Source organism: Coregonus lavaretus (genome assembly GCF_964263955.1).
Source record: "Coregonus lavaretus genome assembly, chromosome: 9".
Taxonomy (NCBI): domain Eukaryota; kingdom Metazoa; phylum Chordata; class Actinopteri; order Salmoniformes; family Salmonidae; genus Coregonus; species Coregonus lavaretus.
The window spans coordinates 15,348,323-15,375,980 of NC_139996.1; the positions used below are offsets into that span (position 1 = coordinate 15,348,323).

Consider the following 27,658-nt stretch of genomic DNA (forward strand, 5'->3'; position numbering starts at 1 on the left):
TAAAAAAAATGTAATGACAGGCCTGATGGAAACAGAACATTTGTCAGTAAACTTTCCAAATGTTGAAAAAATATATATACACTAGACAGAATGTTCTTTTTGTGTTGGTAAAAATAATAATGAGAGAAATGTCGGTGGAAACGTTTTTATGCGCAAATATTGATATAAAAACTATCATATCGAAGTAAACTTAGTCACGCGATGACGAGTGGTCCTCCCACTGCGACTCGACGGAAAAGCATGCAGTTTATTAGGCTACAGCTGAAATAAATGATGATGAACTTCACAGGGTGGTGAAAGTGCAAGGCGATGAGCTTTATGCTCCTTTCCAATACATGTCGACGGTCTTATTCTGGTGTCAGGATCATCAATGCTTGCCGTTTGACAAATACAAATAATTTCGCTCTTTTGTCCATAATAATGTCATGATGTAGGCTATGCACTGTATCTGCGAGCTGTTGGCTAGTGCGCAGGTGTCAATGCCAGAGTGTGCACACTCGCTATATAATGAAAACATTTTGGGGAATAAATCACTAGTAGCGTTGAAAATGCGATGGAAACCCATTTAGCTTGTATTTTTTATTCGGTACATTTATTCCGCAAAATGTATTTTTATGTGCACTACATCAACACGCACAGCCTTTTATCAACAAGTCAATTTGATGGAAAAATCTCTGCTGGGAAAGTGCACATATTGTTTGTATGTGGATTTGAGAATATTCGCATGAAAATCTGTCCCCAATTGGATGGAAACCTAGCTATTGGCATCAATGTGCTAATTAACATACAAACAATAGTAACAGAGAGCAATGTACAATATAGCGAATTTAGTAAAACAAGGAATTTGTGGGGGTTGGGTGCGGTGGCGCTTCTTCTTCTTCTTTGGGATTGGGTTGGTGGATCGCCTCCAACTTTTAAAGTGCATACACCGCCACCTACTGTACTGGAGTGTGAGGCCATTCATTACTGACCGGTGCATGCGATAAAATTGCCTCCCCTTACTACTAGCATCCTACTCCCTTTGCCAAAGATCTGGGATATACACCCCTGCCCCCACCCTACCACTGACTGGATCCTTTGAACCAGGGTTCTTCAATTCCGGTCCTGGAGGGCCGAAACACTTCTGTTTTTTATTTCTACCTGGTAGTTAATTGCACTCACCTGGTGTCCCAGGTCTGAGTTAGCCCCTGATTAGAAGGAGAGGATGAAAAACAGAGGTGTTTCGGCCCTCTAGGACCGGAATTGAAGAACCCTGCTTTGAACCATCTGTATATATCCTTATAAACTAAGCCCTAGTTGCCGGCCCTATCTCCTTTGAGGGTTTATGACATAGCCCCTCTAGTAATTTAATAGGATCTCTATGGAGGACATGTATTTCGGTCACTTGACTATCTTGTCAATATAATAGACAATATTTGATGTGAGTCTGAAAATGATGCAGAGAAAATAAAACAATAAAGCAGTGAACAACTACGTCACCCAGAGAGCCCCTCGGTTTTAGTGTGACGTCAGAGTGTTTGTTTTGATCTGCAGTCAGCTGATGGACCATCTACATTGCAAAGTAAAGAGGGTGCTGACATCTTCTTCGTTCTCTAAATTAAATTACTGTTGTTGAAGTGAGAAAATGTCAACAATATCAACGGAGGTCAACTTGGCGAACCAGGTCTGATTGGGACCTGAATGAATGAAACTCTCAAGAGCTAACATTAATGATTAACTAGCCAATGAGGACGCTAGCTAGCTAACGTTAGCTACCGGTAACGTTAGTTGACAGAACGTTGATGTTGTAGCTATAAAGGACTAAACTCAATCGTGTAATTCAAGGATATGACTTGGGATCAGTGAAATAACCATGGAAACGCCTGAGTTACCTCTTGAGGTAAGACTAATAGGCTAGTAGCCTGCTTCATTGCTAAAATTGCCAGTCTGTCAATGATGTGGTTGTCAATGCTTTGGGTGTCTTGACAACTTGATATATGTTACCATGTTGATAATAAAATGAAAACTTTCCATACATGTTTGCCCATGGAAGAAGTGGTCAGAAAGTTACTTTTTGGACCTGAATGCCAAAACATTCAGGAGGTAAAGTAGCCCTTGATCATGACTCTCAGTTCCATTACATTACACAAGAGTCGTTGGACAAAGGCATATTCTGTATGGGGGAGTTTTGTTAAGAGCCCAGACGCTCGGTCTGAACATTATAATCTATAGCTTGCGGTATGGTTTTGGAAGCATAAGAACCTTATCTTTCACATCAGCGATAAATAATTGTCAAAAAACAGAAAGGTTTAATTAATACACACCTTTTTATAGGGTTAGGTTTAGGGTTCCCACACCGCCATATTTCCATGTTACAGCGCTTGTTTATGGAAAACAGAGTTACCTGTGCTAATTAGCTATCTGCTTCTCTGAACACCTGTGTATTAACAAAAGATTGAGGCCACAAACATGTCACTGAAAAATACTGTTGGCTGCAACTGTTAAAACCGGTTAAAACAGTGTACAGTAAGTGTGTATTTAGTATTTGTGAAATTGACAAGTTTTTTTATTTTGATATGAAAGTTGAGGGATTTATGTTTCTAGAACCATACCTCAATTGAGAATCGATTCACGTTTAGATGGAGTATTTGGCTGTTTTGGCTTTAAACAGAACATGTAAGGTCCTTGGACTATAAGGAGTAACGTTAGGCTCCTTTAGTCCATTATTGGGCTAGTGATAAAGGTCCTCAAGGACCCATTTTGCATAACCCACCATACCATGAGACATCCATGTCTTCATCACTGGAAAAGATGAACGGTTGAGTTTATAATTTAAAAGCTTACAGTGTTGTTAAACTATTTCTTGAAAAAAATGGTCTAATAGTCATTTTTAAACCTTTAACGTAAATTCTCAATTTTTTTTTGCATTTGTTGTAGCTTGGACACAATTTCAAATCGGAGGTTTTTGTTGTACCCGCCATCGGCTGAGACATGTTCTTGAATACAGGGTGGGTGTCATTTCAATCATAAATAGAATGGACCTATCATTTCAGACTACTGACATTTAGCTGGTACATTAAATGTACATTTTTACTTTAATTATTACCATAAAGATGACCGCCGGTCCACCCACCGTTGAATGTCAACTTCAATGGTCATGTCTATTCTGTTATCTATATTTCAATAGGTTTCTTTTGGAGGATTGACAATATACAGTTGAAGTCGGAAGTTTACATACACTTAGGTTGGAGTCATTAAAACTCGTTTTTCAACCCTCCACACATTTCTTGTTAATAAACTATAGTTTTGGCAAGTCGGTTAGGACATCTACTTTGTGCATGACACAAGTAATTTTTCCAACAATTGTTTACAGACAGATTATTTCACTTATAATTCACTGTATCACAATTCCAGTGGGTCAGAAGTTTACATACACTAAATTGACTGTGCCTTTAAACAGCATGAAAAATTCCAGAAAATGATGTCATGGCTTTAGAAGCTTCTGCTAGGCTAATTGACATCATTTGAGTCAATTGGAGGTGTACCTGTGGATGTATTTCAAGACCTACCTTCAAACTCAGTGCCTCTTTGCTTGACATCATGGGAAAATCAAAAGATATCAGCCAATACCTCAGAAAAGAAATTGCAGACCTCCACACGTCTGGTTCATCCTTGGGAGCAATTTCCAAATGCCTGAAGGTACCACATTCATCTATACAAACAATAGTACGCAAGTATAAACACCATGGGACCACGCAGCCGTCATACCGCTCAGGAAGTAGATGCGATCTGTCTCCTAGAGATGAACGTACTTTGGTGCGAAAAGTGCAAATCAATCCCAGAACAACAGCAAAGGACCTTGGGAAGATGCTGGAGGAAACAGGTACAAAAGTATCTATATCCACAGTAAAACAAGTCCTATATCGACATAACCTGAAAGGCCACTCAGCAAGGAAGAAGCCACTGCTCCAAAACCGCCATAAAAAATCCAGACCACGGTTTGCAACTGCACATGGGGACAAAGATTGTACTTTTTGGAGAAATGTCCTCTGGTCTGATGAAACAAAAATAGAACTGTTTGGCCATAATGACCATTGTTATGTTTGGAGGAAAAAGGGGGTTGCTTGCAAGCCGAAGAACACCATCCCAACCGTGAAGCACGGGGGTGGCAGCATCATGCTGTGGGGGTGCTTTGCTGCAGGAGGGACTGGTGCACTTCACATAATAGATGGCATCACGAGGAAGGAAAATTATGTGGATATATTGAAGCAACATCTCAAGACATCAGTCAGGAAGTTAAAGCTTGGTCGCAAATGGGTCTTCCAAATAGACAATGACCCCAAGCATACTTCCAAAGTTGTGGATAAATAGCTACATCAGCTCTGTCAGGAGGAATAGGCCAAAATTCACCCAACTTATTGTGGGAAGCTTGTGGAAGGCTACCCGAAACGTTTGACCCAAGGTAAACAATTTAAAGGCAATGCTACCAAATACTAATTGAGGGTATGTAAACGTCTGACCCACTGGGAATGTGATGAAAGAAATAAAAGCTGAAATAAATCATTCTCTCTACTATTATTCTGACATTTCACATTCTTAAAATAAAGTGGTGATCCTAACTGACCTAAGACAGGGAATTTTTACTAGGATTAAATGTCAGGAATTGTGAAAAACTGAGTTTAAATGTATTTGGCTAAGGTGTATGTAAACTTCCGACTTCAACTGTATATGGCTCTGAGACAGAATCACTTGTTTTGACATTTACATTTTAACATTTGAGTAATTTAGCAGACGCTCTTATCCAGAGTGACTTACAGGAGCAATTACAGTTAAGTGCCTTGCTCAAGGGCACATCGACCCTTGAGCACCTAGTCGACATGGTACTTAACAACTTGACCTGCTACTCAAACAGAATCCTATCTAGCAGATTGTAACGGGCTAAAGTGATGCTTTATTAGCCGTTACAGGATAGGTACAGTTTGGCATAGCACATAGAATTTTCCACCAACCTTAAAGGGATTCTCTGGTACTTTTGTATACTTTTTAGCCAGTAGTTCTGAAAGTAGCACCAACGAGCCAAAAGCTTGTGGAAAGCTACACGAAACGTTTGACCCAAGTTAAACAATTTAAAGGCAATGCTACCAAATACTAATTGAGTGTATGTAAACTTCTGACCGACGGGGAATGTGATGAAAGAAATAAAAGCTGAAATAAATCATTCTCTCTACTATTATTCTGACATTTCACATTCTTAAAATAAAGTGGTGATCCTAACTGACCTAAGACAGGGACTTTTTACTAGGATTAAATGTCAGGAATTGTGAAAAACTGAGTTTAAATGTATTTGGCTAAGGTGTATGTAAACTTCTGACTTCAACTGTAACTTAAAACATATTCCCATTCAAGTTAACATTCTCTGATGTGTGGCCCTCCACCATCATTGTGGTACCATTTGAAAGTTTAAATTTAAATGTTATACCCATTCTAGTACATTTATCAGCCAAAACATGACACCCACCCTGTATTCAAGAGCATGTTACATTTACATTTTAGTCATTTAGCAGTCGCTCTTATCCAGAGTTGGGGGGGAGGGAGGAGAAAAGTAGATGTCATCAGCATAGCAATGACAGGAGAGACCATGAGAGGATATGACTGAGCCGAGTGACTTTATGTATAGACAGAAGAGGAGGACCTAGAACCGAGCCCTGGGGGACACCAGTAGTGTGAGTACGTGGTGCAGGCAAAGATTCCTCTCCATGTCACCTGGTAGGAGCGGCCTGCCAGGTAGGATGCAATCCAAGAGTGTGCAGAGCCTGAGACGCCCAGCCCTGAGGGTGGAGAGGAGGATCTGATGGTTCACGGTGTTGAAGGCAGCGGATAGATCTATGAGGATGAGAACAGACACACAGAGAGACAGAGAGAGATTCAGCTTTGGCATTGCAGAGAGCCTCCGTGGCAGATAGACGAGCAGTGACCCGTCTTGAAGCCTGACTGATTAGGGTCAAGAAGAACGTTCTGAGAGAGATGGCGAGAGAGTTGGTCAGAGACCGCACGCTCAAGTGTTTTGGAAAGAAAAGAAAAGGGATACCGGTCTGTAGTTTGACGTCAGAGGAGTAGAGTGTTGGTTTATTATTTCCCCCCCCCCCATTTTTCTCCCCAATTTCGTGATATCCAATTGGTAGTTACGATCTTGTCTCATCGCTGCAACTACCCAATGCTTTCGGGAGAGGCGAAGGTCGAGACATGCGTCCTCCGAAACATGACCCGCCAAGCCGCGCTGCTTCTTAACACACTGCTCGCTTAACCCAGAATCCAGCCGCACCAATGTGTCGGAGGAAACACAGTTCGACTGACGACCAAAGTCAACTTGCAAGCGCCCAGCCCGCCACAAGAAGTTGCTAGAACATGATGAGCCAAGGAAAGCCCCCCCGGCCAAACCCTCCCCCAACCCAGACAGTGCTGGGCCAATTGTGCATCGCCCTATGGGGCTCCCAGTCACGGCCGGCTGTGACACAAGTGTTGGTTTCTTGAGGAGGGGAGCGACTTGGGACATTTTAAAGTCAGGGGACACAGCCAGTGGTCAGTCAGGGATGAGGGAAAGGGAGAAGGTCTCCAGAGATGGTTTGGAGGAGGGGATGGGGTCGAGCAGGCAGGTTGTCGGGCGGCCGGACTTCACTAATCGCAGGATTTCATCTGGCGAGAGAGGGGAGATAAAGGTCAGGGCGTAGGGTAGTTCTGTGTGAGTGGGCCCAGTGGACTCAGTAGGCTGAGTGAATGAGGAGCGGATTTCGTCAACCTTCTTTTCAAAGTGGTTGACAAAGTCGTCCGCAGAGAAGGAGGGGGTGGAGGAGAAGGAGGAAAATAGTTTCCTATGGTTAGAGGCAGAAGCTTGACATTTAGAGTGTTAGAAAGTGGCTTTAGCAGCGGATACAGAGGAAGAGAACGTAGAGAGGAGGGAGTGAAAGGATGATAGGTCCTCCGGAAGTTTAGTTTTCCTCCATTTTTGCTCAGCTGCCCGCAGCCCTGTTCTGTAAGCTCGCAATGAGTCACTCAGCCACGGAGCAGGAGGGCAGGGACGAGCCGGCTGGGAGGAAAGGGGACAGTGCGAGTCATAGGATGCGTAAAGGGAGGAGGAGAGTAGGGTCGAAAACGTAGAGACAGGAGGAGAAGGATTTAGCAGAAGGGAGAGACGATAGAATAGAAGAGGATAGAGTAGTGGGAGAGCGAGCGAAGATTGTGACGGTGCATGACCATCTGGGTAGGGGCTGAGTTGCTAGGGTTGGAGGAGAGGGAAACAGAAAAGGAAACAAAGTAAGTAGTCCTGGAGGGGGATCGATGACAATGTTAATCTTGAGTGGACAAGTGACAGTGACAGCATGGAATTCAAATGAGGAGATGGACAGGTGAGAGAGGGAGAAAAGAGAATCTCTACTTAGGAGAAATTAGTAGCCCTGTACCACCACCGTAATGACCAAATGCTCTCGGACTATGAGAGAAAAACCTAGATGAAGAGAGAGCAGCTGGAGTAGCAGAGTTCTCTGGGGTGATCCAAGTCTCCATCAGGGCCAAAAAGACAAGGAACTGAAGGGCAGCATAGACTGAGATGAATTCGGTGTTCTTGACTGCAGATCGTCAGTTCCAAACGCTGCCATAGACCAGGAATTCCACATGGGTTGTGTGCGCAGGGTACACTAAATGAGAAAGGTTGCAGCCAAGGGGTGGGGAGCATCTGTAAAGCCTACAGGAAGAGAAGCAAACAAGTATAGAAAACACACAGTTGCCAAAGCTACAAAATAGCAAAATGAGATCATCTGAAAATAACTAGGTAAGATACTCTAGTGAGAGAGTGGTGTGGAGCTTCCTCTCTTTCCTTCCTCAAACAACTCGGCAGAACCGTCTTTATTTCGGTGACGGCCTTAGTTTTGCAACAAGGCCGCCGCTGAGAAAACATGGGAGACTGAAGTACTAATACTAATTACTAAGATGAAGAGCACATCTCCCCCTCTAACACAGCCACTGATAACAGTCACAAATTGCCCTGCCCATTTATCCTGGTTGATATGTCAACAATCATCTGCAAGTTATGAGCAGTCAGCAGTTCACACACCAAATCGGCTACAGGGAAGACGGGCAGCACTTAAAGGTGCAATATGCAGAAATCGCTCCTTCTTTTCCTGCTTTCAAAAATTTTAATAGTTCGCCTAATTTCAGCTCATGTGACAAAACAAGCAATGCATAGTGTAGAGAATCATTGTACAATCTAAACCGCTGTGAAATATATTTTCAACAACCAAAAATATTGTATTTTCAGCTGTTTGAAGCTGGTGTACAAAACCGAAAGTAAAAGACACAAATACTAAACGTAAGAATGGGAAGCATAGATATAGCGCACATAGAACATATCTACCGCTTATTAGACTTGCGTTCAATGAGAATGACAGATCTATTACTCACATTTCTATGTGAATTTGGTTGGGTCGCCCAAAAAGTGACATATTGCACCTTTAAAGGAGATGGCCCTAGCTAGCAAAAAGACAGTACAAGACAACAGCAGATAAAGACCAAACTTATGCTTATCACTCCTGGAGATATCAGGAGTCCTCTAGCTATATAATGTGTCTCAACCGAAGCTACAACATATCTGAATATGAAAAACCCCCAGAGTTTACGCGTTTTAGATATTTGACGTTAAATTATAAAAAATTAAATAAAAATACTAAACATTTATTTCCAGAAATTATAAAATAGTTTGACAACCCTGTTTGTAAGCTTTTAAATTATTATAAATCTCAACTGTTTATCTTTTCTAGTGATGAAGACATGGATGTCTCATGGTATAGTATGCAAAATGGATCAACTTTGAGCACCTTTATCTCTTGAATGTTTTGCACTACAATGGGCAAATATGAATGGAAGGTTTCATTCAAATCAAAAGGGGTGCTGTCAAAAAGTGATTAAATTCAAATGGATTTATCCTATGTATAAACTGTTGTAAAATACCCTGATGGTCCAACCCTGATTAACTTCCTGTCCAGATCATCACCTACATTCTGAGTTTCCTCAAAGCGTCAGACAGAAAGGAAGCCTCTCTGGTCTGCAGGAGCTGGTATGATGCCAGCCAAGACCTCCAATTTCAGGTACTACTCTATTCCACAATTCCCCTTATTGAGATTAACTTAATCAATCTCACAAATAGGATAAGCCTAACTCTGACTCCACTTTCCAGAGAAATCTCACCTTCAAGTTCCCAGCCTCTATCTCCTCCCTGGATCTGATCCGGGGCCTGAGTAGGCGTTCCAGCTGCAGCCTGGTCATCAGCCACCTGGATGGCTCCAGTATGTCCCGGGCTATGCTGCAGGAGATAGGGCTTCACCTGGGCCCTCGGCTGGAGAGCCTGGCCCTGCCGGGGAGCAGCGTGACCGAGTCTTCCCTCCTGGCCCTGCTGCCCCACCTGACAGCCCTACGCAGGCTGGACCTCCGTGGCCTGGACAGCCTCTTCATGTCTGGAGCCTTCCTGTCCAGAGAGGAGCACCGCCAGCAGGTCAGACCCTGGAGGTTGGACATGATGATGATGATGATTTTTCTAAATATTTTTTATTTTTTTTATTTTTTTTACACATGCCAGTTTTTAAATGAGTTTGTCCTTTTCCTAGGTTCGGGTAGCTTTAGCAGATCTTAAGGAACTGGATCTCTCTGACCTGCGCTACCTATCAGACCTCACCTTTAACCGGCTAACAGGCTGCACTCCCAGACTACGCCGTATCTCCCTGGCTGGATGCCACATCGCCTTTGAGTTTGACCCGTACCGTGGCTGCCCTGTGGGGCCTGACTCCTCTGCCCTGCTCTCCCTACGGAACCTCCGCAGGCTGCTGCAGGAGCAGGCCTCTACAGTGCGTGGGTTGGACCTGAGCAGAACCAGCATCACCCCAGAGTCACTGCGCTCTGTGGCCCAGGTGGAGGGCCTGTCTCTGGAAGAGCTGCGTCTGCGGGGCTGCAAGGAGCTGACAGACTACTCTGTAGAGGTGCTCTGTAAGCACCAGCCTGGCCTCCAGATCCTGGACCTCAGCGCCTGCACAGAGCTCACCAGCCGGGCTGTACTAGCTGTGGCCCTGGGCCTGAAGAGCCTCCGGCTCCTCTCTCTGTCCCGGGACTGGAGGGTGAAGGATAAAGGCCTGGCTGACCTGATGGTGCTGCCGGAGCTGAGGACCCTGGATCTGTCTGAGTGCCTGCACGTCAGTGGGGCCGAGATAGTGAAAGGGCTCTCTGCCCCGGAGCCCAGGGCACGGCTGGAGACCCTCAGCCTCAAGAGCTGCACCTATATCAGGGTCAGTGTGTGTGCTGTTCTCTCCCTCACATTACTATGATTTTACCAGACCTGACTCTTTCAGGATTTATCTTTTATAGAATAAAATGTTTATCAGGACATTATCCCTCATGCTCCTTTGTCTCCCCTCTCTCTCAGGACCTGGCTGTGTTCTCTCTGGCTCAGCTGCTGGGCTCCAGTTTGAGAGAGCTGGACCTCACCTCCTGCATCTACCTCACAGACCTGAGTGTGGGTGCTATCGCCACCTACCTTCCCGGGCTGGTTGTTCTGCGACTGGGCTGGTGCAAGGAGATCACAGACTGGGGGCTGCTGGGCATGGTGGAGCCCACCAAGGAGTGTGAGCCAAGCAAAGAAATGGTGAGAGAGGGCTGGGTGGGGAAAAGTGTAGAAGTCTTGGGAATAGGCTATAAGAAGACTACCTGGTCTTTTCTGTGCTTATATTCAAGTTACCACCAATGTAGCTTAGTACGACCATGCTCCCCTGACCTTTATCTGACCTTCAACCTCTCACCTTGACTCCTTGCAGGAGTACAAGGGGCCCAGCTTCACCCGTACCTTTGGGAACATGGGTTTCTTCCGGCCTCCCAGCATGCCCTTCCAGGAGAAGCCTCGGCTGGTGATGGACGAGGACCTGGGGGTGTTCAGGGAACAGGAGGGGGCCTCACTGCTGGCCCTCAGGAGCCTTCAGGACCTCGACCTGTCTGCCTGCTCCAAACTCACCGACAGCAGCATCACACAGGTGGCGTTCCCATGAGAATATATATACAGGCTATGGTTAGAGCCAAGAGCTATGATGAGGCAGGATTAACTCTTGGCCCTAGTTTTAGGTTATTATCAATGCCAATAGTTTTTCCTGGTCAGGTTAGGAAAAACTCCATAAAGTGATTGAGTGGTTGATGTCCTGTGTCCATTGAATGGGGAACCCTAGTTAACCGGGCGGTTGTTGTTGTGAGCAGGTGCTGCGTTATCCAGACCTCCAGCGCCTCTCTCTCGCCATGTTGCCTGAGATCAGTGATGACAGCCTGGCGTCGGTGGCCTACCACTGTCGCAGCCTCACCAGCCTGGAACTCAGCCACTGCCCCCACATCAGCGACCAGGGTATCGCCCGTGCAGCCCCTTACCTCGCCAGGCTGCAGCACCTCTACCTGTCCTGCTGCAACACAGTCACAGATAGGTGAGACACACACAAACATACACACAGACAGAATGTGAAACTGTGCCAATACTATGAAACAGTGAAGCATTGTTAAAGTTGAGTAACTAGAACCTTTGACTGTAATAAATAATAAATGAAGTTATCTGTATATCAGTGTGTGACAGCAGTGAACTCATGCTCCCACAGGTCTCTCTCCATGCTCGTCCAACACTGTAAGAGACTGCGGACATTGGACATCTCCATGTGTAAACACATCTCCCTAACAACGGTTGAGCTCCTTCAATCACAGCTTCCATTCATAGAGAACGTCCACTGCCGCTTTGTGGGTGGAGCTGACCTGACCCTCACACTCTGATTTTTTTCTCTCCAGAAACGTGCTGCTTGAATCACATTTCAGTAATTGCATTATGCACCTACCTGCTCCTATTATCCAGAGTTTATTTGTAATAGATTCAGTAGTTTATCTTAGTTTCAACCCCTGTGAACCCTAATACTGGCAGGTTCCAGCAGTTAGACACTTAGTAGGACTCATATGGCCAATTTCTTAGACTAAAATTGTCTAGTGCTGGATTCAAAATCCTTCTCATTGGAGAATCTCCCATGAGCAGACGAAGCACATTCGGATTGGTCCTCTGTAGCTCAGCTGGTAGAGCACGGCGCTTGTAACGCCAAGGTAGTGGGTTCGATCCCCGGGACCACCCATACACAAAAAATGTATGCACGCACGACTGTAAGTCGCTTTGGATAAAAGCGTCTGCTAAATGGCATATTATTATTATTATTATTATTTATGTAAGTGTGTTTTAGGCCAGGATTCATTCCGATAGCGCTTTGTCGGCTATGCGCCATTTCCAGGTAATTCCCATTGAGCCGACATATGCAGCATTTACCGTGAATGCAATCTCCACGAACGCAGGAACATTGCCTTCAAAAGGTGCTTAGCAGACGAAGCACATTCGGATTACATCCTGGCCTTAGTCTGCTCCAGGCCCTCCAACATCCTGGCCTTAGTCTGCTCCAGGCCCTCCAACATCCTGGCCTTAGTCTGCTCCAGGCCCTCCAACATCCTGGCCTTAGTCTGCTCCAGGCCCTCCAACATAATGTGTGTTTGTGTATATGTGTGGGAGGGGTTGGGGAAAAAATCAGAAGACAAATTTCCATCCCGTATGGACTAATCACACATTTTATCTAGTCTAGGACCAGGATTAATCTGTGTCTGAGAACCCTGGCTCTTAATGTCCTCCTCCTGTTCAGTGTATGCTGTGTGATATAAGGACACTGTTCATATCAAGGTTTTAGTCTGATTAGAATGAGTCTGGTTTTTGGAGTTGAGGGACCAAATCAGTAGATACTGCACAAACCTTTAACTGGCATAGAAGATGTGCTCTGAGGAAAAAGCACCTTGTAGCTGATCTCAGAACCCGGAATCAGAGCCCGTATTCACAAAGCTTCTCATAGTAGGAGTGTTGATCTAGGATCAGGTCCCAACCTGTCCATATAATCGTATTCATTATGATCTAAAAGGCGAAACTGATCCTAGATCAGCACTCCTACTCTGAGGGTCTTTGTGGATACAGGCCTTCCGTGTTCTGGCTGAAAGGGCCATGCTGTAGAGGAATCTGTATTGGAGAAATATTGATAGCTATTTATCATCAAGTTTTTAGTTGAGCAGGCTTAAGTAATTTTGTATTCAACTTAATTTAACACTGCCACTGAAGGAAGCAAAACTGTTCACGTTTCTTTGTAAAATTATATATGTATTTATTGAATATTTAATTATATCAATAAATGTAGGCTTATATCTTGTTTATCTGTTGCTTGGAATCATCCATGAGTCGGAGTAGATTTGTTTCTTCTAGGATTCCACTAGACCATGAACCAAGCTAGACAAAGACAATCTGTATAAATCATATTTATTAATGTCAATCCTAATCTTAGTAAAGCAGAAATTAGGGGTTACCATGGAGATTATTGTGTGTTTAACATGAACACACTTGCAATGAACAGTGAAATCACCCCAAATTTCAGAGAAGGCCAGATCACTGGCTAAGGAAAAAACAATCAACATTTAAATTTATGATTTTTAGCTTGCTACAAAAATCCATTATTATGAGTTTACCTTTCTACCCATCTCACTGGCCATTGAGATTTTGAATATGAAATGTTGAAGGTCCATCATACAGATTCATCTATGAGAATCATTCATATTGTCATGAAAATAAAGCCCAAGTACCCTACAACAATATCAATGTTGAACTAATATCCATTTAGTATGGACTTAAATTCATAATGGACCTTTAAGATCTTTGCCCTCAGCTCCAGAGCAATAAAGGTTACCAGGCAAAATTAATTAATAGCAGAGATAAATATATGGTGCTTGAAGCTAAATCATTTGTCAGTGATACAAAACACTTATCTGTACCTTAGCTACATTATCTGTAGCTTGAATAGTACCTACAATAAAAAAGCATATGGAAGGTGGTTGTACCATTGATCAAGCTCTCAACACCAATAAAAGCACAAAAGCCCATTGCCTAAGACAGAACAGTTTGAATGTTTGCCATCAAACCTAATGGCAACCTTAAATAAAACGTACAGAAGATCAATCATGATCATCATCAAAACCAGCCCATGTGAGCATCTCTGAGGTATTCTCATCAAAGGGCTCATGAGCAAATGGAACTAATTAAAATGCTATCTGCACATACATATGAATGATATTTCATATATTATAAATAGGGATTCTACCAGGTTTGGAGCATGAGTATCTCTGTTATCTCAATTTTCTTGTTTTTGTCTTCAAATGATTAAAGTACCACTTTAGGATTCTGTTAGCTAGCAGATTGTAATGGGCTAATGTGATGCTCCATTAGCCGTTACAGAATAGTATTGTTTGGCATAGCACAGAGAATTTTCGACCAACCTTAACTTGGCGCTACTCTCTGCGCCATTTTCCCTACATTTCCCCCCACGTGGGACAGCCCCCTAGCAATTCGAGTTCCAGCCAATGAGATTGAGCCCCTCACCATTTGAGTGACAGCTAGCAAGAATCATGCAGAGCGAGAGAGAGAGCAATGACGTGGTGCACATATCTGCACATATGTGATGTATAATGCAATTTTCGGGAACCACTTTTGGCTCGTTGGTGCTACTTTCAGAACTACTGGCTAAAAAGTATACAAAAGTACCAGAGAATCCCTTTAAGGTTGGTGGAAAATTCTATGTGCTATGCCAAACTGTACCTATCCTGTAACGGCTAATAAAGCATCACTTTAGCCCGTTACAATCTGCTAGATAGGATTCTGTTTGAGTAGCAGGTCAAGTTGTTAAGTACCATGTCGACTAGGTGCACTTAACTGTAATTGCTCCTGTAAGTCACTCTGGATAAGAGTGTCTGCTAAATTACTCAAATGTAAAAATGTAAAATGTCAATGTCAAAACAAGTGATTCTGTCTCGGAGCCATATACAGTTGAAGTCGGAAGTTTACATACACCTTAGCCAAATACATTTAAACTCAGTTTTTCACAATTCCTGACATTTAATCCTAGTAAAAATGCCCTGTCTTAGGTCAGTTAGGATCACCGCTTTATTTTAAGAATGTGAAATGTCAGAATAATAGTAGAGAGAATGATTTATTTAAGCTTTTATTTCTTTCATCACATTCCCAGTCGGTCAGAAGTTTACATACACTCAATTAGTATTTGGTAGCATTGCCTTTAAATTGTTTAACTTGGGTCAAACGTTTCGGGTAGCCTTCCACAAGCTTCCCACAATAAGTTGGGTGAATTTTGGCCCATTCCTCCTGACAGAACTGGTGTAACTGAATCAGGTTTGTAGGCCTCCTTGCTCGCACACGCCTTTTCAGTTCTGCCCACACATTTTCTATAGGATTGAGTCGGGGCTTTGTGATGGCCACTCCAATACCTTGACTTTGTTGTCCTTAAGCCATTTTGCCACAACTTTGGAAGTATGCTTGGGGTCAATGTCCATTTGGAAGACCCATTTGCGACCAAGCTTTAACTTCCTGACTGATGTCTTGAGATGTTGCTTCAATATATACACATAATTTTCCTTCCTCATGATGCCATCTATTTTGTGAAGTGCACCAGTCCCTCCTGCAGGAAAGCACCCCCACAGCATGATGCTGCCACCCCCGTGCTTCATGGTTGGGATGGTGTTCTTCGGCTTGCAAGCCACCCCCCTTTTCCTCCAAACATAACAATGGTCATTATGGCCAAACAGTTCTATTTTGTTTTCATCAGACCAGAGGACATTTCTCCAAAAAGTACGATCTTTGTCCCCATGTGCAGTTGCAAACCGTAGTCTGCCTTTTTTTATGGTGGTTTTGGAGCAGTGGCTTCTTCCTTGCTGAGCAGACTTTCAGGTTATGTCGATATAGGACTTGTTTTACTGTGGCTATAGATACTTTTGTACCTGTTTCCTCCAGCATCTTCACAAGGTCCTTTGCTGTTGTTCTGGGATTGATTTGCACTTTTCGCACCAAAGTACGTTCATCTCTAGGAGACAGAACGCGTCTCCTTCCTAAGCGGTATGATGGCTGCGTGGTCCCATGGTGTTTATACTTGCATACTATTGTTTGTACAGATGAACGTGGTACCTTCAGGCGTTTGGAAATTTCTCCCAAGGATGAACCAGACTTGTGGAGGTCTACCATTTTTTTCTGAGGTCTTGGCTGATTTCTTTTGATTTTCCCATGATGTCAAGCAAAGAGGCACTGAGTTTGAAGGTAGGCCTTGAAATACATCCACAGGTACACCTCCAATTGACTCAAATTATGTCAATTAGCCTATCAGAAGCTTCTAAAGCCATGACATCATTTTCTGGAATTTTCCAAGCTGTTTAAAGGCACAGTCAACTTAGTGTATGTAAACTTCTGACCCACTGGAATTGTGATACAGTGAATTATAAGTGAAAAAATCTGTCTGTAAACAATTGTTGGAAAAATTACTTGTTTCATGCACAAAGTAGATGTCCTAACCCACTTGCCAAAACTATAGTTTGTTACCAAGAAATGTGTGGAGTGGTTGAAAAATGAGTTTGAATGATTCCAACCTATGTGTATGTAAACTTCCGACTTCAACTGTATATACAAAAAAAGATGTATGGCCCTGTTCTGTTTCAATCCTTTGGTTGAGTACGTTCAGAAGAGCTGTCATGCCTCCTGTCTCACAAAGGTATCAGTTTATGGAAAACACCCCCAAAAAGTTGAAAAACTAGAAAAACTTAGAAACACAGATATGACTAAAATTAAACATGAACTCTCTGCCCAAACACAATACACAGAGGACCGTGAAGGACTGGAGCCATGGAGGTGAAGACCAAAGTAAGAATGGGAGAAACACTGAAGATAAGTAATGCTAAAGTATCAAGCTATAGAAAACATAACTCCCTTCAGAAGCCAGTTCTCATTTTGTGGGTCATTTCTTGAAAACCGTTTGTCCGAATTATTGTATTTTTTAAAATCCTAATTGAATATTGTATGTGTATATATATATTACTGTAAATATTGATCACATTCCTTGTGTATGATCATATATTTTGATACATTGAATGTTAATATTGTGACCCTATGTTATATATTTTTTACCTCCTGTTTCAGGAAGTGATGTCACTGAGTACTGCCCCTATATATAGGACCTTTCACCCCCACCTGGGATATGGATGCCTGATAAAGACCTAAGGGTCAAAACGTTGTTATAAATAAATATCACCTGGGAGCATGAGCAGCAGTGTGTGGCATTTTCCTTTCTGTTTTTCATTTCTACAGGTACAATACACTTGTGTACCCAGACCACACCCCAAAAGTTGACCACTCTAATAGTACCCAAGGAATCGACTTCAGCCTCTCGTCTTCCGCATTACTCTGCCCATATAAGAAGACACCTCTGCTTTAGATCATCTTTATGTCCATCCAGACCTCCATGTTGCCACTGTTCCTCCTGTGTATCCAGCTATGTCCACATGCTTGGTCGTTATTGGGGTACATTCAGTGACATGAAACATTCTGAACGTGGCAGATAGAAATAGAATGAATAGAGCTGACATGCTTCCCTATTCCATCAGACAGATGATCATGTCTGTTCTACTTCACGCATTTCTATCTGAACATTCTGTAACGTTACATCCTCCTGAAAATGCCCCAGGTCTCCTCCTCTGCCATGCCTTGACCTCTCTCCAGGCCTACTGCTCAGCCTGGCTTAAGTCGTAGCAGAAGTTGAAGTTGCTGGGGGGTTTGGGCACCGGGGGGGCGCTGTCTGGGATGGGCACGTTCTCCAGGTCCAGGAGGCGGAGCTTGATCTCCATGGAGAGCAGGATATCCAGCTCGCTCCTCATGCACTCACTGCTCATGTCCCGCCCCAGGAGCACGCTCAGTCCGTCTGTCCACAGGCAGAACTGAAGAAGGGAGACAGAGAGATCATCTTGTTATTTGACCATCTTTGTTATACTGTATGTTTACTTTGGCAATGTACATGCTTTAACTCTCCACACCAATTAAGTTATTAAATTGAGAGAGGGAAGAGAGAGACAGAAAGATAAAAAGAGAGAGAGAGAGAGATGTGTGATTTAACTCTGGGAAAAGAGAGTGAGAGAACGATCTATGTGGACAGTACAGACAGTAGCTTCTGTGTCATTACGTCACTACTCACGTCTGTTCTGGATGAGGCGATAAAGTTGAGGCTGTACTCCTCCATGTCATAAGTGATGCTGAAAGCCAGGTCCAACACTTCCTGCAGGAAGACACAGCACACCATAGTTTATGGAGGGCCAGGTACATAGTGTGAAAGAAGAAGTTAGCCGTAGGGCCAAAGGAATGTTCAAGGGATGTTGTCAGTAGGGGCAGCGGTAGCCAATGCTGATGGGGGGATCTGGCAGGCAGTGAGCCGGCAACCTGAGGGTTGCTGGCATCAATATCTCAGGTGCCACCTTCTGCTGATGTTCACTTGAGCAAGGAACTTAACCCCCTAAACTGCTCATTGGGCGCTGCGCTGTCCTCTGCTCCAGCCTCTCCAACCATGTGTGTGTGGGGAGAACAAGTATTTGATACACTGCCGATTTTGCAGGTTTTCCTACTTACAAAGCATGTAGAGGTCTGTAAAATCCAGAAAATCACATTGTATGATTTTTAAGTAATTAATTTGCATTTTATTGCATGACATAAGTATTTGATCACCTACCAACCAGTAAGAATTCCGGCTCTCACAGACCTGTTAGTTTTTCTTTAAGAAGCCCTCCTGTTCTCCACTCATTACCTGTATTAACTGCACCTGTTTGAACTCGTTACCTGTATAAAAGACACCTGTCCACACACTCAATCAAACAGACTCCAACCTCTCCACAATGGCCAAGACCAGAGAGCTGTGTAAGGACATCAGGGATACAATTGTAGACCTGCACAAGGCTGGGATGGGCTACAGGACAATAGGCAAGCAGCTTGGTGAGAAGGCAACAACTGTTGGCGCAATTATTAGAAAATGGAAGAAGTTCAAGATGACGGTCAATCCCCCTCGGTCTGGGGCTCCATGCAAGATCTCACCTCGTGGGGCATCAATGATCATGAGGAAGCTGAGGGATCAGCCCAGAACTACATGGCAGGACCACAGTCTCAAAGAGAGCTGGGACCACAGTCAAAAAAAAAAAAACATTAGTAACACACTACGCCGTCATGGATTAAAATCCTGCAGCGCACGCAAGGTCCCCCTGCTCAAGCCAGCGCATGTCCAGGCCCGTCTGAAGTTTGCCAATGACCATCTGGATGATCCAGAGGAGGAATGGGAGAAGGTCATGTGGTCTGATGAGACAAAAATAGAGCTTTTTGGTCTAAACTCCACTCGCCGTGTTTGAAGGAAGAAGAAGGATGAGTACAACCCCAAGAACACCATCCCAACCGTGAAGCATGGAGGTGGAAACATCATTCTTTGGGGATGCAAAGGGGACAGGACGACTGCACCGTATTGAGGGGAGGATGGATGGGGCCACGTATCGCGAGATCTTGGCCAACAACCTCCTTCCCTCAGTAAGAGCATTGAAGATGGGTCGTGGCTGGGTCTTCCAGCATGACAACGACCCGAAACACACAGCCAGGGCAACTAAGGAGTGGCTCCATAAGAAGCATCTCAAGGTCCTGGAGTGGCCTAGCCAGTCTCCAGACCTGAACCCAATAGAAAATCTTTGGAGGGAGCTGAAAGTCCGTATTTCCCAGCGACAGCCCCGAAATCTGGAGAAGGTCTGTATGGAGGAGTGGGCCAAAATCCCTGCTGCAGTGTGTGCAAACCTGGTCAAGACCTACAGGAAACGTATGATCTCTGTAATTGCAAACAAAGGTTTCTGTACCAAATATTAAGTTCTGCTTTTCTGATGTATCAAATACTTATGTCATGCAATAAAATGCAAATTAATTACTTAATAATCATACAATGTGATTTTCTGGATTTTTGTTTTAGATTCCGTCTCTCACAGTTGAAGTGTACCTATGATAAAAATTACAGACCTCTACATGCTTTGTAAGTAGGAAAACCTGCGAAATCGGCAGTGTATCAATACTTGTTCTCCCCACTGTATATAGGGGGTTGGATAAAAGCAGTTGACACATTTCCATTCTGTATATCTTATCGTACAAACCTTGGTCTGTTTGCCCTTATTCTCCTTCATGTGAGGGCAGTCTTTCCCTGTCAGCAGTGCTTTGATATCTGCAACAGGAACTGAGAGAGGAAAATAGGAAGAGCATGTTTAGCGGCACACCTCAGCTTTGAACACAGAGCCAATGACAGAGGCTGATGTCAAAGCAGTGTCAAGGCTACAGTGGAAGGTTCCAGAGTCACTCATAGTGTTGCTGTCGTTAATAACTCACTCTTCTCCTGGAGACTCTCGATGGGGGGTGTTTCTGTGTCCTCCTCCACATCGCCAAAGTGCAGGACTTTGTGATTGGGTGACAAACGACAGTACCACAACTTATCTGTAATGACCAATAATAATAAATAATCAGCATGGTTTAAGAAAGGCCAACTGTCTCTTCTCACTTCATCTACCATCCTTCCTTCGTCTCCCTACTTTTCACTGGGGGTTGGGCTCTCCTGGTAGCTTCCCCTTTACTTCTCTATCTCTTTCTAATGGAAATGCCTGTCCACCCCTCTCACAGAGATGTGAGGGGTCTCACCCTGTCTGCGTCGGCTGCTGATCTTGCGGAAGAGTGTTCCCTGACACAGGCGGTTCAGTCTCTGCTGGCGAATCAGCTCCAACAGCTCAGGCTTCAGACGCTCCTTCAGCTCTCTGCAGGGGTGCATACAGAGAAAGAGTCACACACTGCAAGTAGGGGAGAGCCAGGACTAAAGTACTATGGGTATAAAGTAACGTGCTCATTTTCTCAGATAAGACAGAAGCTAGAATGACGTAGTGAAGTCAGCATGTTCCTAATGCGGAAGACGAGCTCCCAGCAAAAAAACAGCCAAGTCCAACCATGTTTCGTTTTGAGTGGTTTTGAGGTTCCAAACATACAGTACCAGTCAAAAGTTTGGACACACCTACTCATTCAAGGCTTTTTCTTTATTTTTACTATTTCCTACATTGTAGAATAATAGTGAAGACATCAAAACTATGAAATAACACATATGGAATCATGTAGTAACCAAAAAAGTGTTAAACAAATCAAAATATATTTTATATTTGAGATTCTTCAAAGTAGCCACCCTTTGCCTTGATGACAGCTTTGCACACTCCGCTTCATGTGGTAGTCACCTGGAATTCATTTCAATTAACAGGTGTGCCTTGTTAAAAGTTAATTTGTGGAATTTTTTCCTTCTTAATGCGTTTGAGCCAATCAGTTGTGTTGTGACAAGGTAGGGGTGGTATACAGAAGATAGCCCTATTTGGTAAAAGACCAAGTCCATATTATGGCAAGAACAGCTCAAATAAGCAAAGAGAAACAACAGTCCATCATTACTTTAAGACATGAAGGTCAGTCAATACGGAAAATTTCAAGACCTTTGAAAGTTTCTTCAAGTGCAGTCACAAAAACCAATAAGAAGAAGAGACTTGCTTGGGCCAAGAAACACGAGCAATGGACATTAGAACGGTGGAAACCTGTCCTTTGGTCTGATGAGTCCAAATTTGAGATTTATGGTTCCAACCGCCGTGTCTTTGTGAGACGCAGAGTAGGTGAACGGATGATCTTCGCATGTGTGGTTCCCACCGTGAAGCATGGAGGAGGAGGTGTGATGGTGCTTTGCTGGTGACACTGTTGGTGATTTATTTAGAATTCAAGGCACACTTAACCAGCATGGCTACCACAGCATTCTGCAGCGATACACCATCCCATCTGGTTTGCGTTTAGTGGGACTATCATTTGTTTTTCAACAGGACAATGACACAACACACCTCCAGGCTGTGTAATGGCTATTTTACCAAGAAGGAGAGTGATGTAGTGCTGCATCAGATGACCTGGCCTCCACAATCACCCGACCTCAACCCAATTAAGATGGTTTGGGATGAGTTGGACCGCAGAGTGAAGGAAAAGAAGCCAATAAGTGCTCAGCATATGTGGGAACTCCTTCAAGACTGTTGGAAAAGCATTCCAGGTGAAGCTGGTTGAGAGAATGCCAAGAGTGTGCAAAGCTGTCATCAAGGCAAAGGGTGGCTACTTTGAAGAATCTTAAAATATAACATTTATTTTGATTTGTTTAACACTTTCTTGTTTACTACATGATTCCATATGTGTTATTTCATAGTTTTGATGTCTTCACTATTATTCTACAATGTAGAAAATAGTACAAATAAAGAAAAACCCTTGAATGAGTAGGTGTGTCCAAACTTTTGACTGGTACTGTATGTAATTGTCTTAACCCATCTAGTGACTAAATGACAGCATAGGTTTCAAGAATCATGCTAGCTAGTCTTGGGTGTTAGCATGGGAGAACTTACAGGAGAGACGTGTGGGACGAAATTAACACAATGTTTACTGGAATAAAATAAAATAATAAAAGTTTAAGCACAGGCCATTGTCTCCTCTAGTTCATATTGCTTTCATAATGTTAGCAAAATATCAACAAGTGACTGGATGTTTGAAAATTATATATGACATCATTAGAATTAGGCCTTAATGGATCAGCTTCTTATCGTCAGGTTAGTGGTTAAAAATATATATCTTTCTGATTCTGGGGGTTAATTACCTTGTGTCAAGCGATGGAAATGTGAAAAGCCTGATGAGTTTGCCGTTTGTGAAGAAAATAAAAATGTTTATTCTATCAAGGCATGAGGAGAGTGCATGACAAGGACAGCTGGAGCGTACCTGATTGGTAGGGCTAAGCATGAATGGTCAATGAAAATGATGAGAAACATATCATACTACATTCCCATTAAAGTGAGATGGTTAATACAGCTATTATGTGATCCATTTTAGTATTGTAAGGCAAAATATTGTAGTTGCGCAACATTGCGATGTTGATGCATGGTTAATTAATTATTCAAATCGACACAAACATGAAATTATGGCTGATAGTCCATTTGTTGAATGTAACAAGCATTACAAACCAGAAACATGGCGATAAGACAGATATTGTCACCAACTCTTCCGTCCCAAGGCTGTGTTACTCCCGCCCCGCCGGCAGGTACTAAAGTAACATTGCGGTAGTTCTGTTCTCGGTCTATTTCATTTCAACTAATTTACCCTAGAAATTAAATTACAGTTGCTAATTGTAGAGGACATATATAAGTTGTTTGTCATAAAATATGGTCTCTCTAGCTCTATCGATCTCTGAGTAATTAGGAAGAAAAATTAAAGTGTTACTTTCCTCCCGGTTCTCCCCTACCCATAACACTCAACATTATTCTATTCAATTCAATGAGCTGTATTTGACCTGATACTGATAAGTGAGTATCTTGCATTGATAAAGCAAGGACATATTAATAAATATGGACCACATGGGATGAGGACAAACAGATAGGATCAGGGCTGCTTGGCTGACTGGAAATGTGTAATTGGGTAGAAATGGGCTTGTTTTACTCTGGACCTGTGACTGGGACGGTCACATGACATTTCCCAGATGTTTGGTGACAAACAGGGCAGAAGCAGAGTATAGCAACACCCCGTATTTCATAGGGGTCGAAAATATTCTGACCAGAGAAGAATGGTGGTGAATTGTCATTCATTCACACTTGCATACTGGTATACACGCTGGAGGTCCCCTGTAGCTCAGGTGGTAGAGCATGGCGCTTGCAACGCCAGGGTTGTGGGTTTGTTTCCCACGGGGGGGCCAGTATGAAAATGTATGCACTCACTAACTGTAAGTCGCTCTGGATAAAAGCGTCTGCTAAATGACTAAAATGTACATTTAAAATGTAAGTATACACTACGGGGGCTGATCTCCGCCCTCTAGGGGCCTTTGGGGGAAGTACATGCTTACGAGGGGTTGTGTGTGTGTGTGTGTCATAGAGCGAGAGAGAGAGAGAGAGAAAAAATATATATATTCTGCTCAAACAGTTAAAGGACTCACAATACAGGCGGAGCGAGGGTCTCCTCTTGGTGCAGCCGCTCTGTCTGTCGTAGTTTGAGGATCTCACTGTAGTTCAGTGCATTCACCTTGTTCTTAAATAGCTCCAGAGATGTGGGCTTACTGGACAGAGTCCTGGTGATCTGCTCACGCACAACCTGCATTACCTATAGATGGACAGAGACAGTCAACATTTATTATTTAAAGGGGAAAACATACCAGCTATGTTATGACTGTAGACATGGTTTCTCTGGTGGATTACACAACAATTCAAAAGCCCTTAGGTGGGTCACAATGCAACAAAGTTTGGGAACAACTGAGCTATATGAAAGCATGCAGTACTGTATATCGTAGTTTATGTATGTTTGAATATATTTCAGTAGCTAGCTATTTGAGTGAATGTGGGTATGAGTTGAGAGAGAGCAGAATGTTCCCTCTCTTCTCACTGCTGGACACAGTGATGCTTACACAAGGCAAACACCACATGACAAAGCACAGGAGAGAGGAAACGCGGGAGGGTGTGTGTGTGACTGTGTGTGTGTGTTGATATCAGCGGAGACTCCTCAAAGGAGGAAGGGGAGGACCATCCTCCTCAGTGAATTTCATAAAAATAGAAATAAAATACTTTTATTTTTTTAGTTAAAACTATACTAAATATATTCACGTCACCAAATAATTGATTAAAACACACTGTTTTGCAGTGAAGGTCAACAGTAACCTCAACAGCACTCTGTAGCATAGCACCATGGTGTAGCCGGAGGACAGCTAGTTTCCGTCCTTCTCTGGGTACATTGACTTCAATACAAAACCTAGGAGGCTCATGGTTCTCACCCCCTTCCATAGACTGACACAGTAATTATGCTTCTGGAGGATGTCCTACATCCTATCAGAGCTCTTACAGCATGAACTGACATGTTGTCCACCCAATCAAAGGATCAGATAATGAATCTAGTACTGAAAGCATAAGCTACAGCTAGCTAGCACAGTTTTTAACAAATTAATTTCTTCAAAAATGAAAGAGAAGGGAGCGAGAGCTAGCTATATTTTTTCACTCTCACTTACTTAGCTAGCGAATGCAGCTAGCTAGTTTAGCCTACTCAAACACCCGCTTAAACAGAGAGGGATGCTATGTTGCTAGCTGGCTATTGTTATCCAACACTGGAACTCTTCCAAGTCAAGGTAAGCTTTTGCTTTTATTAATTTATTAGTCCACTGTTGGACTAATGATTACGCCCTAGATCAGCTAGATGCAGGCAAGAGTGTGCAAGGCAGTATTGAATGTGTCACTGTCTGTCACCTTGTTCTCTCAACCTGTGCACCTATGTTGTAAACTTTCATTCATAGGCTAGGTTGTAGCAACATCATGATGGGTACGGGGAAATGTTGAGTATCATGTAGTAGCCTAAACCTATCGATGTTACATTCATCTGGGTGAATGGAATATAAATGACAGTCATCCAATATGCTTTAATAGAAATAAGGCCATGCTCATTCAAAAAATTATCATCCTCCATTATCGGAAATGGCACCGACCGCCACTGGTGTGTGTGTGTGTGTGTGTGTGTGTGTGTGTGTGTGTAAGCGTGTGTGTATGTGAGAGAGGAAAATCTATGTTTCTCTCTACCATTGCGGCCACAGTTTCAAAATTCATTACAGAACACACCAAACCCAACACAATTTAATTCAATCACCACCCTCTCCCTCTTTCCTCCCCTCCTCTCTCTCTCCCTTTATCTTTATTTCGTTCCCTCTCAGCGTGTCCGTACTCGGAATATCTCTCAACACTGCTCTTGACCCCAAGCAGCCGTCGCTATGGGAATGTCATTTTTCTGTGCGTCATGGTAACCCGCCCTCTCAAAAGCTCCACAGCACCACAGTATGGAGCCCTTTTATGAAATAATGTGTACAGATATGTGGAGGGCACAATAACCATGACCCATGCAGGATGACAGGCTCTGAATTACAGAGTATCCATAGAGAGCCCAGTATATATGGAGCAAGAAGAATGGGGCACTCATCATCTAACTGCTGTGCATACAGTACTCATGAGGCACATAGTTCTATTTATCAGCAGCAAGTCTATTTGGACCAATTCATCCCAATGCCTCCGTGCTGATGTTAAATCCAAAATAATCAAGCCTCAATAACAGAAATGAAAGGAAATAGAATGGAACACCTATAACAAAATACATATTACTAAAAACGGTATAACTTTACCAGCAGTGACTGTTAAACAAATATCCTATGTTAAACACAGAACTGGACAAGGCTATACTACAACACAGCAAGTACATTACATTACACAACACTTTATAGTATAGTAATCACACAATTCTAAACAAAAGCCCAAAACCGTACTAATATGTAATAGCCATGTAATATAATATCTATTAATCCATGTAGGCAGAAAAAGATCCTTACAACAACACATCCAAGGAAAATGGCACTAAAACTGTAACTGAAATTCAGACAGTCATTTTATATTCTGATAAATACTTGAACAAAACAAAGCTATTAGTGACACCTTGCTTAAATGCCCCCAAGCTTCACCCTGTGTAACAACATTATTCACATTCTGTGTACAGACATAATAATAATAATAATAATAATAATAATAATAATACAGACCACCTACAAATTATAAATGGACAAAAATACAGCATCTCACCTCCATGGTGTGTCCTTCAAGTACAACCCATAGGCCAACAATGTTAGTTCCACAGTCAAGAGAGAGAGAAAGGGAGATATGAGAGGAGAGAAACGGAGGAGCGGACAGCCGAGGGGGGAATAAGAGAGAGTATCACCTTTATGGCATCATAGTCCAAAGCTAAGGTTATTTTGTAAACACATATTCACACACACTCCCGTCCGCTGCCTCTCTCCCCTGCCGTCACTCCTCTGGTTTAGCCAATAGAAAGAGAACCCCGGTACAGGAGACTGTTACCTCAGCCACAGTGAGGAGCAGCTGTCTCTGTTCCCTTACAACCCACCAGTGTGTGAGTGTGTGTGTGTGTGTGTGTGTGTGTGTGTGTGTGTTTGTGTGGAGGATGACAGTTATTGGAGGAAAAGTGTGTATGTGTGTGTGGGGGGGGGGGGGGTCGTCACACACAAATACACACAGCGCTAGTTGGAGGCCCCCAGCTGGCAGCAGTGTGTTGCCAGGAGCGATTAACGGCTGAAATCGACAGCACAGTTAGGGGTTTATTGGAGGGAAGTGGGAGAGAGAGAAAGAGATGGAGAGACAGGGTTTGTGATTGAATGAGAAGATACAAACAGAGAGACTGCAACAGAGCGGTAGAGGAGGAGGAGGAGAGGAGAGTCTGAGGGACATGGTAGTAAAAGCCAAATATAGACTCTCAGTATGGCTTGTTGACAGTCTAACTGAGGTGTTGAATTTGCTCCTGTGAGACAGGCATGGACGGGACAGATACCAGTCACTCTTCAAGCAGTAAACAACACATTCGCTCAGCCCAGTAGTCTGCATTAATTCCCTTAACATTTCTCATCAGACCTAACAAGTATCTGACTAAAGGGTGAACTAATCTAAAGAGGAGAGAAGAGTAACACAGGCAACATAGGGAGATGCCTTTGCTTTGCATCCCCCGTCCCCCCTCTCTCTGTCTCTCTTTCTAACATGGCTGACCACTGTCCATCTCTCCATTGTCAGCGTCCAGAGGTTTTTCTCTTGTGTAATT

The 27,658-nt window shown here is 43.3% G+C and overlaps 2 protein-coding genes across 2 annotated transcripts in view; one reads left to right on the forward strand and one right to left on the reverse strand.

Annotated features, from left to right (window-relative positions):
• The first annotated feature begins 1,565 nt into the window (after nucleotides 1-1,565).
• On the forward strand, nucleotides 1,566-13,267 carry fbxl9 (F-box and leucine rich repeat protein). The gene is made up of 8 exons (XM_084168855.1): nucleotides 1,566-1,879; nucleotides 9,015-9,116; nucleotides 9,206-9,520; nucleotides 9,633-10,304; nucleotides 10,442-10,660; nucleotides 10,830-11,042; nucleotides 11,260-11,477; nucleotides 11,646-13,267. Exons 1-8 carry the CDS (start codon nucleotides 1,853-1,855, stop codon nucleotides 11,812-11,814), a joined length of 1,935 nt encoding a protein of 644 aa, XP_084024981.1. The 5' UTR covers nucleotides 1,566-1,852; the 3' UTR covers nucleotides 11,815-13,267.
• An 88-nt stretch (nucleotides 13,268-13,355) lies between these two features.
• Nucleotides 13,356-27,658, reverse strand: part of LOC311134874 (engulfment and cell motility protein 3-like) — a 22,064-nt gene continuing 7,761 nt past the window's right edge. Inside the window, exons 8-13 of the mRNA XM_084168645.1 lie at nucleotides 23,967-24,130; nucleotides 20,636-20,748; nucleotides 20,330-20,434; nucleotides 20,101-20,180; nucleotides 18,129-18,209; nucleotides 13,356-17,874 (exon numbers count right to left, since the gene is read on the reverse strand). Coding sequence (XP_084024771.1) covers nucleotides 17,662-17,874; nucleotides 18,129-18,209; nucleotides 20,101-20,180; nucleotides 20,330-20,434; nucleotides 20,636-20,748; nucleotides 23,967-24,130 — 756 coding nt within the window. The 3' untranslated portion in view covers nucleotides 13,356-17,661. The remainder of the gene's footprint in view (nucleotides 17,875-18,128; nucleotides 18,210-20,100; nucleotides 20,181-20,329; nucleotides 20,435-20,635; nucleotides 20,749-23,966; nucleotides 24,131-27,658) is intronic.